Below are 20,276 nucleotides of genomic sequence, written 5' to 3' on the forward strand. Positions count from 1 at the left end.
TAGATCAAGAGGGTCCCTATGTACACAGTCAAGTATTAGGGAAAGACAGAAAGTTTTTGATTGATACAGGGGCAAGTAGGACTACTATCAGTCATGACGAGGTTCCAAGGGTTCCGCTCTCAGGCTCTAAAAATGTTTCCCTTGGATTTTCAGGAAAGCCGATTGTTAATGAAATTTTGAAACCAGTTACTGTAGAAGTTGGTCCATTGTCCCGAACTACTGATTTGTTACTTACAAAATCATGTCCAGAAAATTTGTTAGGCATTAAAACATTAAAAGAATTAGGTGCAGTAATTTGTTGCTCCCCAGAAGGAGTTCGATTGTTTTTACGTGACTTTAAATGTCATTATGTATTACGTGATTTTGATCCAAGATTATCGAATGTACCACAGCATTTATGGGCGCAAGGTCCAACTGATGTAGGTTGTATGCATATCACACCCCATCGTGTGACTCTCAAGCAAGGTATAGTTTTGCCACGAATCAGACAGTACAGATTGCCACCTGAGGCTGTAGCAGCCTTATCCAAAATTATTGACGAGCTCATCGCTCAAGGAGTGGTTGTAGAAACTGACTCCAATGTATGTAATTCTCCTATCATTCCAGTCCTGAAACGTACTGATCCAAATGCACCTCCAGTATATCGATTAGTGATTGACCTTCGAGAGCTTAATAAATGTATCATACCCCAGTACCCAGTAGTCCCAGATATTTCATCCCTATTGACAGCCATTGATTCTGAAGCTACGTTTTTCACAGTTATCGATCTCAAGAACGCATTTTTCAGTGTCCCCATTCATCCAGACAGCCAGTACCTTTTCGGTTTTTGTTTAAATGGAAGGAGCTATAAATTCACACGAGCTCCTCAAGGTTTCACAGAAAGTCCTAGTATTTACAGTCAAGCACTTAAGAGACAACTAGACAATATTCACATGCCAACTGACACTGCCCTGCTCCAGTATGTCGATGATCTACTGATCACAGCCCGTTCTGAACGTGACTGCGAGCGTGCGTCACTCACGGTTCTGTATTTTCTAGCCGAGCAGGGGCACAAGGTGTCCCCTTCCAAATTACAATTCTGTGTCCAGCAAGTGGTATACTTAGGACACTTACTGTCCAAGTGGGGTAGGCAGTTGACACCAGACCGTATCCAGTTAATAGCGAGCCTTCCACAGCCCAAGACACAGAAGGAGGTACGAGCTTTTATTGGCCTCACTTCTTACTGCAGACAATGGATTCCTCAGTATGCATATCTAGCCAAGCCACTGATACAGTTAACGACACAGGAGGCAGCCGTATCGACTGTCCTCCCTTGGACCCAGGAACATACACTTGTTTTCAATGAATTAAAGAAAGCCTTATGTCAAGCACCTGTTCTAGCAACACCGAACTACAGTAAGCCTTTTACACTTTTTGTCACAGAACGTGATGGTACTGCATTATCTGTTCTCACACAAGATCAAGCAGGACAGTACAAGCCCTGTGCTTATTTCTCGAGCACATTAGATCCAGTAGCCCAGGCTCTGCCTGCGTGCCTCAAGTCAGTTGCAGCCACAGCTCTAGCTATCAGACAAAGTGATTCCATAGTGTTAGGACACTCCCTGACAGTACAAGTTCCACATTCCGTGGAAGTTCTTTTAAACCGAACACAGACTCAGCACTTGACAATTGCACGTTTAACAGGTTATGAACTGACACTGTTCCAGCCACACATAGAAATCAGACGCTGCAACATTCTAAATCCTGCCACACTGTTACCGTCAGTTACTTCAAATCCTGCCACACATGACTGTGTGGAAGTTGTTAACACTATGACAAAGCCAAGACAAGACCTGACAGATATTGCATTACCTAATCCCGACCTGACACTTTATGTGGATGGTTCATGTATGAGAACAAGTACAGGAGAACTAGTAGCCGCGTATGCAGTGACTACTGAAACCGAAGTTATAGAAACACATCGTACTGACACCCTGTCTGCTCAAGCAGCAGAGCTAGTTGCTCTGACCCAAGCCTGCATACGTGCTAAGAACCTGAAAGTAAACTTATATACAGATTCACGTTACGCATTCGGAGTCGTACACGACTTCGGAGTGCTCTGGCAGGTGAGAGGTTTCATGACTTCTCATGGAACCAAGATTCAGCATGGTCTCCTCATTCAAGCTCTGTTAGATGCAATACATTTACCGACAGCTATCGCTATCATGAAGTGCAAGGCACATACGAAAGTTACTGACATCATTTCCCAAGGTAACGATCTAGCAGATCGAACAGCCAAGCTTACAGCTCAGACCCCAGACATTCCAGTTAACACGACACAGACACTCACTCCAGATCCGACTATTTGTATGACAGTCAAGGACCCTACACAAGATGTCATAGACATACAGTTACATGCTACTCCTGAGGAAATCAAGAAATGGTCCGAACAAGGAGGGGTCCAGACAGATCAAGGATGGATGACGAAGGGAAAAGCCACATGGTTTCTCCCCGACTCTATGGTTCAAGTCATTATTAATACCACACATAGTCCAGCACACCTAGGAGAGAAAGCTATCTTAGACAGTATTCAGAACCTTTGGTTCAACAAGCACTTACGAGCTGCAGCCAAGCAGAAAGTCCGTACCTGTATGATATGTTGTCAGTTCAATCCAGGTAAAAGTGTCCCGGTGGAACAAGGTGGATTCCAACCCCCTGACCACCCATTTGAAGTCCTCCAGATGGATTATATTCAGATGGTGCGATGTCGAGGTTTCAAGTATGTCCTCGTAGTTGTATGCGCTTTGTCCAGGTGGACAGAAGCATATCCTGTTCCAGATTACACAGCTGCGACCACTGCCAGGCAGTTGGTTCGTGAATTCTTTCCCCGCTATGGACTCCCTAGGGTCGTGTATTCAGATAACGGCCAGCCATTCTCATCCGAGCTTATGAAACATGTTTCCCTTCTGTTAGGGTACCAGTGGAAGTTCCATTGTGTGCGCCATCCTGAAGCAGCCGGTCTCGTAGAGAGACATAATCAGACTCTGAAAATTCGCATTGCAAAAATATGTAAAGAGAAAGGTGTAGACTGGCTAGTCGCCCTGCCACTTGCTTTGTTTTATATGAGGATGGTTGCACATTCCAGATCAGGTCTGTCCCCGTATGAGGTCGTATTCGGCCGCCCCCCAAACATGTGGGGTACACCTAGACCCCGCAGTATTACAGATGTTTCCAGTAACATGCTGACAGATTACCTAGCTTCCTTGATGTCTGCCCTACACTCTTGTCGTTCACAGGTTGCCGCCGCATTTCCAGACAACACCGAGGTTAAACCGCATGAGGTCATTCCAGGCGATCTGGTGTTGGTGCGGAATTTTGATCGTTCAAGTCCGCTGGAGCCCCGCTGGAAGGAGCCCCGCCTCGTCTTGCTTACAACAAGGACTGCAGTAAAGCTCGAGGGGAGAAAAGGATGGGTCCACTTGACCCACATAAAGAAATTCCATGGACTACCAGAAAAGACTTTTGCTAAGGACTGCCTCATTCCTAAAGATTGCCTAAAAACAGACTCTGAACTCAAAGTTCCCCTGTTAGAGAAAACTCCGCAACAGGAGTATAAACAGAAGCTCCGGTCTAGTAAAATAAGTCAGCCAGTTTAATTGTCTAAGTCCCTCTCGGGTGAAACGGTTAGACAGGTTCCTGACATGTATGAGATAGACCCCCATAGTGAGAGAGTTAGTCAAAACTCTATAAGATGTATCGTTGTTCTAAGTTTTTATTATTTTTGAGTCTTATGGTTACCTGCACAAGTTATGCTTTACATTTATGTTTTCCAATTTCACATGTAAACATGTTTTCTAATGCTACAGTAGAGCACACATTTAGTGATCTGCCTCCTCACAAGCTATCCTATCGTCTTGCTATGCGAAATAACACATTCATCAGAATGTTACACTATTCACACCAGACCAGCAATGCCACTAATTGTTGGGTGTGTGGTCGACTCCCCCCTTTCCAGACACCGAAGGGAGTTCTGCCACTTTTTCCTTATCCATTCTCACACAATGGTTCGTGTGGAGCATGGTCCACGTTAACATCATCCTCCAATGATATGTCCCTTCTGAATAGAACATGTTTTCCAGACAAGCAAGGTCTCTCCCATAGAACAGGGTTAGATCTAGAAAATGAAGTATATGATTTAGGTAATTATTCTTCGAATTTCATGGTCCTGAATGTTCAGTCTGATACTACTCCAGATTTACCTGCTATTTCAGTACTACCAGTCAAAGGCGAATTATGTGTCAGAAAGAACGGTTCCGCACATGTAGGACATAGTGATTGTACTACTACTGTCGAGTATAGTGACAGTGGGAAATCTATTTTCAAAGCCTCACGTCATTCTTATTTTGTTTGTGGTCAGACCGCATATGTTCGTCTGCCCCTTGATTGGGATGGAACATGTTATATTGCCTTCCTACTGCCACCAGTTTTTCTAGCCCCATCTGATTATCACAGAAACACACATCTAGTACACGTCAGACCTAGAAGGGAGATCGAGTCCCCAATTATCGATCAAACTGAAACTACTCTAGAACAGTATCAAGACTTCAATAAAGGTTTCTTCTTCTTTATAGGACCTGTCCAGAATAGTAAGTTAATACGTAGGTTAACCAGAACCCTTGAAGCAGTAGTGAATGAGACTACTTCTGCTCTAGGTAACTTAACTGAAGAGCAATCTGCTATGAGATTTGTCGTGCTCCAAAATCGTCTCGTTCTTGACGTCATACTGGCCGATAGAGGAGGAGCATGTAGAGTCATCGGATCTAGTTGCTGCATTTTCATTCCTAATAACGCGCCGTCTGTTTATTCAGCTATAACCAGACTTCACAAAATTGCCCATCAGTTACACCAGAATCCAGGCACCTGGACATGGTCCGGTTGGCTCTGGAGTATTATATCTGCCTGGGGATGGAAAGTATTGTCGTTCCTAAGTATTGCAGTAATGATCATATTCAGTTGCTGCCTCTGTATACAATGTGGCCCTGCGATTTGCGGCATGTGTGCTACCTCTTGTATTCCTAGTCCTAAATCCCGTTCCAAGACAATTCGAGACGAGCAAATGATGCTATATGAAATGATAGATGGTATCATGAATATTGATGTTTCCTGATGGAAACGTAGGGCACAACGAGGGAATGTGGAAAAGTAAATTTTGCCATGTTGTATGTGCCTACGTGTTCCCCATCTTATGTTATATGTGCATGATCGATATGCATGTATTCCCCTCTGATCGATTAAAGACGCAATTACAGTTGTGTCCATCTCTAGTACGCCAGTTTCCAGTCTTCGTGAAAACAACGAATATTAGACCTATGTAAACCTACGTTGCCACATTTTACAGTGTGCACGTTAATTCATTGAATTGTCCCCGTTTCTAGGCCTCAAAAGGGCCCAGACTCAGATTCAGCTCCTGTCTCCTGAACCCTCTCCGAGAAGCGATACAGCCCCCACCTGCATCCCTGACCCTTCGCTTACTTCATGCCTCGCAGTGCCCGGCCCGGCCTGGCTCTGCCTCCCAGTCTGCCAAGAGTATGTTATGTTTCTAGTTATCAGTCCAGCCCTCCTTCTCTGCATTCCTAAGCTACTGAATCGCATCAATAGTTTCCGTCATGGTCTAGCCTTTATGTCTCCATGTAAGAGAAATACTGTATTAATATTCATAGAATATTCCTAGCACACACAATACATGTAGAATTATGCATGCACCAGTCTTAGAGTCTATTAGCCTTTGCCCTGATAACTTTTGGATTCTATCAACATGTACTCTAAACACCAGATACCAGATATGCCTTGGGTACATGTCGCTCTGACACTCCAGACTTTAGTCTCCTCTTCTAGCGCAGAAGTCATAGCCCCCAGTTCTCCCTGGTAACACGTCATTGCCCGTTTGCGCGCACCACTAGGTTAGAGGTCCCAGCTGCTCAGGTAGCCCCCTCCATGTTTCCGCCCCGTTTATGACATTTCTGTTACGTTTACATCACATGTCTATGTATACGCCCTGTACACGCCTTCTTGTTACATCATTTTGCCCTTATCTTTCGCGACTGCTACGAGTCACGCCTACTGCTACGCCTACTGTATTGAATGTAATGCATTTGTTTTGATATATATACTGTGCACCCATGTTAAAAGTTATCCCAGGCTAGCCAATTCCCAGATCCTGTCCCCGGCAGCTGCCTTCATTCCCTTCCCGTACAGGCTGTCCTGTTCCTATCCTTTATGCCTGATTAAAGCCTGTCGACTCAAGATACCTCGAATCCTGACTCTTATTTATTGAGCTACCTGTTTTATTGATTATATGAAAAATAGTACCGGTAATTAATTATTTATTTACCACAGTGGTACAGATAAAAATAGGCACTGGCTTTGGAGCTGCCATGGCTAGACCAGAAAGAAGTATCCTGCTTGTGGCTGGATACTGAGGATGTGATTTAGATCCTGATGGATTAGAGTCTGTAATGATGTAATGAAGCAAAGACAGGACGCTGTATTTGTTCAGTCACAGATTCTTCACCCTGCAGAGCATGAAGGGACCTACATGAGAAAGAAATCGTCCATTGACCTTTGCTCATTCCTTCTAGGTCCAAATCTTCCATAGATTGACACTACTTGTATGAAATATCACAGGGAATGTAGGTAAGATGTGTAGTGTCTAAATGGCAGATTGATAAATGGAGGTTATGACTTTACGGTTTGCCTTGTCTGATATTTTCATAGTCTAATGTACTATCAACAGTGGCAAGGCTGCGTGATTTGCATGGGACCAAATTCTGGATGTTTTCTATCTATATATATAAAAACGAAAGTATGTCTGTCTGTTTGTTTGTCTGTCTGTCTGTTTGTCCTTTATGCATTACTACACCATTCATCTGATCGCCATGAAACTTTAAGAAGTTATTGAGTACACTCCCGCGAAGGTTTCTGGCATAAATTGTTTTTAAATATCGGCCCCCCAGGGCCCTCATAATCTTTCGAATTGTATGCACCAGTCGAAAAAACAACAAATCGTGTGTCCACAAGCACTCGAATAAATAAATAAAATTAAAACACCTTTTATCCGATCGCCATGAAACTTTGGGAAGTTGTTGAGTGCACTCCAGCGAAGGTTTCTGGCATAAATATTTTTTAAATATCGGCCCCCGAGGGCCCTCATAATCTTTTGAATTGTACGCACCAGACGGAAAAACAAACAAATCGTGTATCCACAAGCACTCGAATAAATAAATAGAATTAAAACACCATTCATCGAATGGCCATCAAACTTTGGGAAGTTGTTGAGTACACTCCCGCGAAGGTTTCAGGCATAACATTTTTTTCAATATCGGCCCCCCAGGGCACTAATAGTCTTTTGAATACTGATGTACGCACAAGACGGAAAAACAAACAATCGTGTATCCACAGGCACTCGAATAAATAAATAGAATTAAAACAGCATTCATCTGATCACCATGAAACTTTGGGAAGTTGTTGAGTACACTCCCGCAAAGGTTTCTGGTATAAAAATGTTTTAAATATCGGCCCACCAGGGCCCTCATAATCTTTTGAATTGTACACACCAGACGGAAAAACAACAAATCATGTATCCACAAGCATTCGAATAAATAAAAAGAATTAAAACAGCATTCATCCGATCACCAGGAAACTTTGGTAAGTTGTTGAGTACACTCCCGGGAAGGTTTCTGGCATAACATTTTTTTAAATATCCACCCCCCAGGGCCCTCATAATCTTTCGAATACTGATGTACGCATCAGACGGAAAAACAAAAAATCGTGTATCCACAAGCACTCGAATAAATAAATAGAATTAAAACAACACTTGTTTTCCATATTAAAATGAATAAGTTTCAATAAAAATGACACAATGTAAATTGAATGTTATCATAACGAGTTTCCTTGAATTTCCTTTCTACGGAGATCGCAGCAACGCGCGACGGGTAAGCTAGTTTCTCATAAAAATATTCTCTTATTGTACATATGGATAGCATGATGCTTGACTCTGCTTACAAGAATTCTCTTCCTCAAAATGTCTCATACAAATCCTTGGACTGGGTATTGTCTTTTGACTCGTATGAGTCACAAGCATTGTGATTCTGTGAATTTAATGGTTAACGTCCACAAAATGCTTTAGTCTATTTGGCCCACAGTGAAGCCTTGATGAAAACCTTAGAGCACAGAAAGCACCCTTCAATCTGTGAACTTGTCTACAAGTCACATAAAAAGGACAACATCACATTTATAGTCTGTTCAGGTTGGCAGATGAATAGAACTGAGTAGTCAAAGCATGCAAGAGAGGTATATGGAGCTCGAAGCCTGGACAATCGAATATGGTGAGAGATGACAGATTGAGAACTGGATAAGATGGGTTTAAGTTAATTAAAAAAGATGTACAACTACTTGTTTCTGCCCTGTGATATACATAAATAATCAGACAACTGGTATAAGGTTGACAAGTATGGCCAAATTAGCTGTACTTGATCACTAGAACTCCCCTCCCTCCTATGCTTTCGAGGTCTGTGAATCTGGTAATCCTTTTTCCACTGTTATTCAGTAAGAACTACAAAAACACAACTGTAATATTTTCATAAATATCACTGTTAAATAGAATGAAGCCAAGTGATAATTTGGAACGAAAAGTCCCTTTTGTGAGGTGCTAATTCGGCACCTCAGTGGTAATCTCCTCCTTTCTAAATTGTTATAATATACTTAAAAATGTAGACAGCATAAAGATGCACTTAAATTGAACAAATAATGCTACTGTACCTTTGACCTGCTTAATGCATCGAAGAGCATATCTCAATGTTGCTAACATGCCAGATTTGCCTTTGGTCTGTTTCTCGGGTGGGAGGTGCATCTTTAACTCTTGCAGCATTTTCATCAACTCCTTTTGGCGCTTCACTGTTGCAGGCTGTTCGCTGCTGCAGAGGATAAAACAAAAAGTCACTGTTGTTAATTTGGGCTTTGTTTAAATGCAGATATTCATGCATCTTGGCAAAAAAGAGAAGTTCACCCAATCCATCGTGGAAAATACAATACAATCTTTAAGCCATAGTGCATTCGCACACATTGTCAGATTGCTGAATAGACAATACTGTTAAGACCATTCATTTACCTTGAGTCGGACCATCATGAAAAGGCAGTCGAAAAGGACATCCTAATGCCTATGGCAGTGCCTGGCAGGCACCGCCTCCATTGAAGGGACAGGATTCTGAATGCCTCCCCTAACGGGATCCTTGATTCTGTTGGAGGCAGCAGTCATTTCCTCCAACCTATGGCCTGGATGTCGATTGGATAGCAGTCCTACCAACATCAGAAAGAGGTGCATAGTGCGGTATTTGAATTACATTTATATTATTTGCTTTAATTGATAATATTTATTACAAAAGTTTAATAATTATATACTTTGTTTAATTTTTGTTAAAATGTAGACATATAATAATATTTAAATGTAAATATTTATATTTTTGTTATTTAATAGAGCTGTTAAACTATATGTTATTTGTGAACTACTCTCTCTCTCTACTGTTGCACTGACTCTCTCTCTCTACTGTTGCACCTCCGGGGTCCAACGCTTTCCCTACTATTGCACAGACTGTAGTGGGAATAGTGAATTGTACCCCTCCTGAGTCCAATGCTTTCCCTACTGTGGCACAGACTGGAGTAGGAATAGAAAATGTTACCCCTCCTGAGTCCTATGCTTTCCCTACTGTTGCACAGACTGGAGTAGGAATAGTAAATGTTATGCCTCCTGAGGCCAATGCTTTCCCTACTGTTGTACAGACTGGACTGGGAATAGTACATTTTACACTTCTTGAGTCCAAAGCTTTCCATACTGCTGCACCAATTGGACAGCGGAGGCCAGCACGGATCAGAGGTAGGGAGGCGGGGGAATACGAGGTGGAAATGGGTATAAAAAAATAGAATACAAATTTGGAATTTACCATCTCTCAGTTTTCTCGCCACGTCTCTCCTCCATAGTCTCCCCTCACTCCGCCTCAACAGGAAGCACATCCAGACTCCCATTCAGCCAATCACAAAGTTGCCTTAGCAGCATTGTGATTGGCCTGAGCGCTCAGATGCTGACTGGGAGCCTGGGCATGTTCTCCACGCAGGCTGTAATGCAGCCTGCATGGAGAACATGCAAAGTGCGCACGACTGTTTTGGGTGGATGGAGAGGGCCGGCCAAGCAGGCATTGCAAACTTAGGGGGTGGTATTACTCCTCCTCTTCCCCTGCCCCCTCATGCAAAGCTGCGGAAGTAGGAGAAAATAAAATTATGATAACACAAGTTATCATCATTTTATTTTCCCTTTGCTTCACTGCAAAAAACAGTGGGGTGACGCTCCTCTGCCTTAGTGGAGGAGTCGCCACCTCAACTGGAGTGGGAATAGTGAATTTCACCCCTTCTGAGTCCATCGCTTTCCCTACTTTTGCACAGACTGGAGTGGAAATAGTAAATATTACCCCTCCTGAGTCCAAAACTTTCCCTACGGTAGCATTGACTAGAGTGGGAATAGTAATTTTTTCCCCTCCTGAGTCAACGCTTTCTCTGCTGTTGTATAAACTGGAGTGGGAATACTAAATGTATTATTTATATAGTTTAATTTTTTTATTATTAACATTGTATAAGTATATATTATTATTAAGTGTTTGTGTATTTGATGTTATATGTTTTAGATATATATAAATGTATGTAATTTTAAAGATATTTTTTGTAAAATGTACTTTTATATATTGTTTTCTTTTTATATATAATTACATTGGATTTTTTTTAAAAAATGCATTTAATTTGTTGTACTTTTTATTTTGTCTATGTGTGTAAATATATATATATATATGAATATATATTGTATATTAAAATATTAAAATTTTACATGTATAAGCTACATATATAGTGCAAAACTATATTTCTGTGCAGAGTTGTCAAAATTTGTATAAAACAATATCTTTTTGGGGATATTTTTATACTCATCATTATATGTATAGAAAATGTATTTTATATTTTGTTATCACGAAATTTCTGGTTTTAATATTGTGCTAGTGAACCCTTATGCATATATTTACCTATAGGCAGGGAGCATTTTGTGAGCATTATAAATAGCCTCAAATTCTTACATTTTTCAAACATGTGCATATAATTTTGTACTGGAACCACTCTCAGTAATGTAAGCGGAGCTTGTATCTAACTGAGGGCATCATTATGATGTCGGACAAACGGACCGCCGCCTGACACCACAGTGGTCCGGAGACCATCCAACACGCAGAAGGCGGTCTGGCCGCCCAATTACGAGGTGCCAGCCAGGCTGGTGGGCAGAAAAGGACTCCATAATGTGGCTTGTGCTGCGGCCTTGGAAAAGGGCCTCAGCATTAGCTGCAGTGTTAAAGAGCATTTTGTGCACATTCAGGTTCTGTGTGCCAAACACCATGTGGTGCCTGGCACACGGTTCATGAATGCGCCCCCAGGGCCACTGAAGAGTGGCTTACGGAGGCCGTGCCATGAAAAGCCCCTTTCCCTCTGGCTTTTCATGGCGGTCCCAGCAGTCAGAAAGCAACATTCTAATCCCTACGGCGGAGGCTGAACAGGCACCACCTTCGTGGTAAGGTCAGGATTCCGATTGCCAAACCGACGGGATCATGGATCCTATCGGAGGCGGCGGTCCAATCGGCTGCATCGCAATGCAGTAGTCGACAGATGGTCTGTATGTCGGACGGACTGACAGCATGTCTCTGGCGGTCCGCCCGACATTATAATAACAGCCTAAGTTTCCTTGGAGTGCTCACCCTACCAGTAGAGGGTATGCGCAGGTGAATTATTTGTACAATTTGACAAACATAAATATATATATAGATACAGGCCTTGCTTCAGTGCTAGACAATACTCTTTCAATGATTGAACTAGTTGGACTATAAATTTGCATCAAATAGGCTTGTGATGCAGCTGGTTGGGTCTACTTGGGCAATAGACAAAATAAACCCCAACAAATATTCTGACCACAAACAACATGTCCTGGGTGATAAGAATTCCATAACCCTGATAAGTGAGAGAAGCAGAGCATAAAATGTTAGTTATGTAATCTCCTCTTAGTTTTTTCCCAAGCTTAGCATCACATGTTGGGAAGTGACAAGAACTGAAGTACGTGATACGAGGGAGGAATCCATAGGAGCGGCATCTACCACTGATGTTGCGGACACTGTCTAGTAATTTATGGTGGAGGAGGAAGTGAGGAAAGGAGGGAAAAGGGCCGACAACAGGTCAACCGGAGCTGCAGTCCCCTCACGAGTCAGCTATTTTAGTACGGGTTCGATTTTATCCAATATGCTGCAAAGTGGGGTACACTATCACTGCATATCCCTTTATGATTTGTTTGAACCCCATGAAAAAGCTTCTCTTTATACCTCAATAATGCCTTTGAACTGAAGATGTAATGTGCCCCTGTATATTTGAAGTATTAAACTAAGGTATTCTTGAGGCGAGGGCAAGATGGTGCCTGAATGAGACGCTACCGCTGTTGCTCCCCTCATCCTACCTTTTTGATCACCCGATTGAGACATCTCCAGCGGACTATGCTTGGAGCAACGGACAATGGAAGCCGAGGAAGCTGGAGCAGAAACGAAGCCTGCATCCAAGTTTGAGCCGAACAGACACTCGGAGGTCGTGGCAGTGCTGTTCGGCAAGTGCTTCTTGCAGCTGCCTGTGCAAGGTTTGGATCCCATGGGAGGAGGGGGCAAGAATCTAGGAGAAAGTGTTGTTAAGAAGAGGGTTGAGCCGAAAAAGGTTATAACAAAACCACTAAAGGGAAACACGAGCAGAGATACCATAACCATACAGCCATTAATATCTAACCTGTTTTCCCAACGGATTCTAAGGATGGCCTTGTAACTGTAAATAAGGGTAAGGCTGTTAATACAGATGGAGATGACACCGGGGGCAGTTCCTCAGAATGAACTATATACAAGACGGTTGGGTGCCCTCCCAAAACAGACTGGGGGCTGAAACAATGAAGGAGATAAGTCAAGGCCAGTGTGTACTCAGCAGTGCAGAGATTAGGAGAGACTGATGTCACTGGAGGAAAATAAACTCAGAACTTGCCAATAAATGAGATCAGCCCACAAAATAAAGGGGAAAAAACGTACTCTGTCAGGGGGAACGAAATCTCCAGATTCTTAGAGGCTAAGGCCCAGAAGTAGGTTCAGAATGTTGCAGAATTCATTATGGTGGTTAAGACCCCTGACGGGGGGTGGGGTTCCCTGACAGATGAGTCAGATCTGGCAGATCTGGCAGATCTTGGTAATATCTCACCCTCCTCCTCGGATGACCCTCCATCCATCCGAATTCTCTATTAATAGTTCTCAGAACAATCGGGCGGATCAAACACAAAAGAGGATGTCAAAAAGGAAGAAAAAATGAGAAAAAAGATTTCAAGAGGGTCAAGTTGGGAGTCTAGAAGGTACCTCCCTGGAGAACTTGAAATGGTACTTCTCAGTTATGCAACTGGTATGTGATGAGGGAAGAGTGGAAACAAGACCCGAAACACCAACAGCAATCCTCCAGTCTGTTAAGCAGTTACAAGAGGAAACCCAGAGTGAAGGTTGCCATGACAGATTGGAATTTAAACAAATTATGCAGTTCCATTATCAAATTGAATAAAACATGCTTGGAGACTGCGAGGGGCATTACACAAGTGAAGGAAAAAACAGAGGGCCTAGAGACTGAGTTTAAAATGTGGAAAACCCAGAAAGCGTTGCTGGATACTTTAATTCTGGATATGCTCTGGAAACTAGAGGACCAAACAACCTAAGATTCCTGGGGATTCCAGAGGGAGCGGAGGGAGGTAATATAAGTTAATTCATGGTCACTTTGCTGAAGGGGGAATTTCCAGAAAAACCCAATTGGAACTGGGATTCAGAAGTCCAACGCGCTCATCGATTTCATCTAATGATGAAGAAACACACAGCAGACACTTTAGAGAAACCCCGAGTCATTTTAGTATATTTTGGTAACTTCTTGGCAGAGCAGTTAATTTATGATCTATCTCGTCCTAATGCCAAAAGGAAATGTGAAGGTATTTTTTTTTCCACCAGACTGGACTTTGCACATGACCCTGTGGAACGGCACTGGTGGTTGCAAACCAGCACAGTTGAAAGTTACTAGGAATGGGTGTGTGTGAAGTTTTACCTCGGAAATAATGGCTCAGGGATATCTAAAGGAGTTGGCTGGAGGGTCCAACGCAACAGGCAGCAAATTAAAAAGAGGGGGGAAAGGGTGGATATAAGCACTGTCATTTAGAGAAATGAATGGTTACAGGAAAAAAGAGGGTTGTGAGAGATGTGTTTTGGAAGCAGTGTTATGAATGCTGATGAGAATGGGCTCCATAGGTTTTTGGTTTTGTTTACAAATGTTATTGTAGGTTTGGGGTGGGGTTGGGGGGGGCCAGCATGGGGGGTTCTCTCCTCAGGAGTCATCACACAGACATGGGGTCTGTTTGCTCAGATGGCAGTGAGGGAGTGTGAGGGGGCTGGAAGGGGACACAAGGTCATGAGGGGCGAGCTACACATTTAAACAGTCCAAAACAGGATGGTAGAGGTTTAGGAGTCAGTGAAGGGTGCCAGGATGCCACTTTTCGAGTGGATGGGATGATCAATTAGGGTGAACTGTTTCATAGGAAATTTATTACTAATGTCAAATATGAATAAACAATGGATAGCAACGGTTAATATTTGTAGGTTGAATGATGAGAAGAGAAGAGGCAGAAGTACTGTGGATCTACAAGCTCTAAATGTGGATATTATTTGTCTTCAGGAGGCACATATTGAGGGATCACAAATACAGTTACTCCGCACACTTGGTTCTAAACTAATTGGTGGGACGTCACAGGGGAACAATGCGTGCGGAGGAGCAATTTTAGCTCAATCCTCATCTGATTACTTTAAATAAGTGCACAGTGATAAATATAGGCATTGGGTCATTGCTGAATTTCAATCTCCTTCACAAAAATCCACATTGTGTTCTGTGTATGGCTATATCTCTGATGATCAGGGTTTATTTAATTGGTTAGCGAACAAGTTGATACTGTGCCCCCCCCCTATCATTTTCTGTGGAGATCTGAATTGTAATCTTCCAGTAAATTGGTCCTTAGATGGTCATTATGTCTTCGTTAGTCGGAAGCACAAAGTATTTCAATCACTAAGAGGGCTCTGTAAACAGTCTGTAGGATGTTTGGTAGGCCAAGACACTGTTGGAGTACAGATTTACATATTTTGCTGCACCACGCAAATCCCATGTATGTCTCGATAATTTGTTTGGTTCCCCATGCATTTATGCATCTATATAACATTGAAATGTACCTAAGGGTTATGTCAGGTCATAATCCTTTAGTATTAGAAATTAAGGAAGGAGGATTTAGGAGAAAAAAGTCCTGCTAGAGCTTTGAAAGCAGTCTTTTAATTAATCAAGAATACTGCACACATATGAATAAATTGATCCCTATTTTTTAAAAAGAAAATATTGAGAGCGCGCCATTAGATGTTGTATGGGATGCCTTGAAGGCCAGTATTAGGGGGAAGACCTTGCAGTTCATACTAAATAGAACTAAGAAAGAAAGACAGAAATTGGATGCACAATATGCAGGCTTAGTTGGAGAAGAAAATAAGCTTGTCACTGTCATACAGTTTGGTTAAATTTAATTGAAGGCCAAAGGGGGGTCTCAGTTGGCAGAGCCACAATTGGCAAAATCTCTGCAAAAAAGTGGTGGATAAGTATACAATTTAGAAGGACAAAATGGATGAGTGCAGCGAATAGATAGGACATCAATTGGCCATCAGAACACAGGTGGAAAAGGCACCAAATGAGTTCCAAAATATAAGCGATCCAAAGAGGGGGCTGGTATTTGACGCCAGTTGTATCAGAGCTGCGTTCCAAGGTTATCAAGAGCTGTACAATGAAGCTTCATGTTAGAAGAAGTGAATATACCACCTTATCTGAATTCAGTTTCTATGGATACCTTTTGTAATGAAGAACAAGAATTATTGGAAGAGTCTGAAAAATGGGAAAAAATTGTGCAGGCGATGGGCAGCCTTTCCAAGGGGAAAAAGTGGCCAGCCAGATTGTATACCAACAGAGTTCTATACAACATTTGTACCTGTGCTTAAAGATTGTTTAGTTAATTTATTCGGGGCAATATATGAGGGAGCTAACCCTCTGAGATCCTGGTCATGTACGAAAATCGTAGTATTCTCTAAGAAAAATAAACCAATAGTAGAACTTACTGACCAATTACCCTCGTTAATGGAGATTCTCAACTGCATTCGAAGATTTTTGCCACTTGCCTCTCCCCTACAATTAATAAGGTTGTTACTGGGTTGCAGAACAGGTTTATCCCAGGGAGAGGTACAACTGATAATATTTGTAGAGCAATTACCTGTTTGATGCCGCCTGCATGTCAGGAGACCCTATGTATATGATACTGTTGGACGCAGAAAAAGCATTTGATTGGGTCTCCTGGCAATTTTTATGGGCTTCCATGCAAAGACTGGGTTGCAGTCCAGTCTATTGCCAGGCTATAAATGCATTATATAATGACCCAGGAACCAGTGTTTTTGTAGCAGGGGACCTGTCAGAGCAATTTAAAATTAAGAGGGGAACCAGACAGGGATGCCCATGCTTTCCATTGCTGTTTGCAATTGATATTTAACCATTAATCTGAAGATTGGAGAATAACAGCTTAATCTGCCCTATGCGGTGTCAAGGAAGAGACACCAAGACTCTTGCTTATGTGGATGACATTGCCTTGGTAACACCAGACCCGGTTAGGGCGTTAGAAACGTAGAGCAGGAGGCCCTTTGTTTTGGGAGCATTTCAGGTTATCTTTTAAATAATAACAAAACTCAAATTGTAATTAATGAGAAGATCACTCTCCCAAATAAGCGAGTAGTAATCAATCTAGGTGTAAGCACTAGAGGGGATCATATGGGGGAATATTGATCTTTTGATAAATAAATTAAAAAGGGAGCTCAATAGGCTAAATAATTTACACCTTTCCTTAGTTGGAAGGTGCACTTATATAAAAATGGTCTTCTTTCCTAAGATTCTTTATTTTATTCAGGCCATCTCTTTCGAACTTGAGGGTTATTGGTTCAAGAAAATGGAGGAGGTAATCTCTTGGTTTATTTGGTCATATGCAAGATCAAGACGTGCATTTCAAGTTTTTAATCTTCCTAGAGAAAGAGGTGGGTGGGCCCATCCTTATCTTAAATTTTATTATTGGGTGACCACCCTACTGAATAATTTAGTCCTGTTACAAGAAAGGGTGGTGGTGGATCTAGGAGAGCAGATTCCTACCCCTGTTGAATTGTTAATCAGTGAATGTGTGTGGGAATGTTTGTGGTTCCAAGACCTGGAACTCCCTCCCGACCGACCTGCGCCTGACCCAAGACCACCTCGCCTTCAGAAAGAAGCTCAAGACCTGGCTGTTCGAGCAGTAACCCCCCCCCCCCCCCCTAGCGCCTTGAGACCCTACGGGTGAGTAGTGCACTATATAAATGTCTTGATTGATTGATTGATTGGTGGCAACTAAAATTCAGTTACTATAAAAGAGTCCGCTTCAAGTCTCTTGATAATGTTTTAAGGTCTGGTCTAAAGTTCGTAAAAGGCTGGGGATCGGCAAATTAAAGTACTATACACATATTGAGAGGAACAAGGTATTATGGGACTTTTATTATAACTGTATATCACGATGGAACATTATGGGGATAAAATGTTTAGGGGATTATCACATTTTCTGATATATGGAAGGATTATAATCTAGAACCGAGATTTCTTTAAATATCTCCAGGTTCGGGACTTCCTCAAGCGGAAAGGGGGGGCTCTGCAGGTTTTCAGAGAGTTAAGTTAATCGACATTCTCATTAGTCATCAAATTAGTCGTACTGGTGCAGTGTATTGTCTTCTGATGTCAGAAACAGGTGATGATACGGATACGCACTTGCAGAGTTGGCATGAGAAATTGAATGTACCTGTGATGTTTTTGCAGAAATCTTTTTCAGTAGCTAGAACAAATTTATTATCATCTAAACTGCAAGTACAATATTATAAAACCTGCTTTAATCTGTATTATAATCCCAGTAGGATCATCAAATGGGGGGAAGGTAAGGGGACATGATGCCCCAGATGTCAGTTGTACGGTACAGACAATGTGCACATATTTGCCACTTGTACTGATTTAGATTGTGTGAAAGAAGAAATTGCCAGATTTCGTAAAAATCACTTACTTAGGATGCAACTAAACCCGGCTTAAATAATACTTGGAATATAAGAAGGGACTGGGGAAAAAAGGGGCAATCTTTCCTTTTTGTAGGTATTACCATCGGGCGATTAAGTATTGCATCTACATGACTGGATCCGGACCCCCAGTATTTCAGCAATGGCTTGCCCGCGTATTAGCAATCTATAATCTAGAAAAAGCCATATATGCAAGGAAAGTGGCTCAGGCAGGGGAGAAGGGGTTAAGGAGATGGGCCCATCTGACTGATTGGATTGAGAGAGGTTAGCTTCATGTGGGCAAAGTAAATACCATAAATCTACTGGTTAGGATAGAATAACAATGTGTTTTATGATTGTATACAGGACATTTTATGATATACTGTTGTAAAGCACTTTATTATTTATGTAATTTAACTTTGATAATATCAAGAACCTAGGAAAAACAGGTTTATCAGGCACCCTCAAAAATATTTAGTATTTCAAACGATAGTAGTTATCATTCACAAGTTCTAAGAGCAATAAGACCAGTTAGTCATTTGACAATTATGCTTAAATTTTAGTAAGTATAGAGTTCATTTCCAAAAAGTAGATTTCCAAAATATGGATCCAAACAAGATGTTAGTCTTCAAATTCTTTATTTCATACACATTAAAACATTTTCCAGCTCACACCGCCGACACGTGTTTCGTCTCATAGAGACCTTTTCAAGGCAGCAGTGGAGGCTTTCTGTTTGACGACGCTCTGAAGGAGTGACTTATCATGGTCCCCTTACAAATTATGAAATAGTGATCCAACCTCCACGCGGCAAGACTTCTTTAATGACGAAGAACACTATACCAACCTTTGATTGTGACATTGGACTACACGTTATGCTCTATTTATAAATCGGGTGAAGTGACCAGGATTTTAAGGATCGCTTCCCCCTGGAATATTCCATTCGGACGCATATTGATTGCGTGATTCTTGACTTTATCCATACCTACACTGTGAGAACAGACTCGTGTTTAATAACACCCCCTCATAACATCCTTTGCCTTGAAAAAGTCTCTATGAGACGAAACACGTGTCAGCGGTGTGAGCTGGAATTTTTTTTAATGTGTATGAAATAAAGAATTTGAAGACTAACATCTTGTTTGGATCCATATTTTGGAAATCTACTTTTTGGAAATGAACTCTATACTTACTAAAATTTAAGCATAATTGTCAAATGACTAACTGGTCTTATTGCTCTTAGAACTTGTGAATGATAACTACTATCGTTTGAAATACTAAATATTTTTGAGGGTGCCTGATAAACCTGTTTTTCCTAGGTTCTTGATATTAGCATCCTTTGCTAGTTTAACACCCCTGGTGGTGGGTGTATAACAGGACAACAGTGCACCTCATATTAACTATACTTATATATTTGACATTACACGTAGATATGCTTTGAGAGCTGTATTAACTGGATGTGCGGACGTTTTCTCTGTTAGAGAAACACTACCACTAAATACCCATTTATAACTTTGATAATATTGTAATAAATTGGGCGTGTAATATGTAGGTGGGTTGGAATGGGTGGGAGAGGGAGGGTCGCACAAGGGAGGGTGTTATAAAAAAGTTAAATGCATAATAAAAATTATAATTAAACTAAGGTATTCTTTCCCCCCACTGCTGCCATTTGCTGCACCACTATTCTACATAGCAGGGAAAGAAGCACTGGACATAAATTCTATTCTACCCACCCCAATAACCATTCTGTCTTATATAAGGCCCACTGCTACGAATTTTACAGTGATTGAATGTATTCCATCATAACACACCCAACAGCCAATTTCTGTTTGCTGTTGCACTGAAAAAGAGACAACTAAACCTCCCAAAACTATTGTTAGATTATGCTATGTTAAATTTAAGTAGTGGAAGGTAGATATCTTCTGCAGGTGTATTCTCCCCAGGTAGGTGAGCCTTTCCCCCATACAGAGGCTGGGTCTTAGCTATAAGCCAAAG

General features: G+C 41.7%; 1 protein-coding gene across 1 annotated transcript in view; it reads right to left on the reverse strand.

The window, feature by feature from the left end:
* The window catches only part of LOC144792911 (period circadian protein homolog 2-like), a 385,755-nt gene that overhangs the window by 315,500 nt on the left and 49,979 nt on the right, over positions 1 to 20,276 (reverse strand). The window contains exon 4 of the mRNA XM_078668113.1: positions 8,797 to 8,951. Coding sequence (XP_078524239.1) covers positions 8,797 to 8,951 — 155 coding nt within the window. The remainder of the gene's footprint in view (positions 1 to 8,796; positions 8,952 to 20,276) is intronic.

Source organism: Lissotriton helveticus, chromosome 11, assembly GCF_964261635.1.
Source record: "Lissotriton helveticus chromosome 11, aLisHel1.1, whole genome shotgun sequence".
NCBI classification, from domain to species: Eukaryota; Metazoa; Chordata; class Amphibia; order Caudata; family Salamandridae; genus Lissotriton; species Lissotriton helveticus.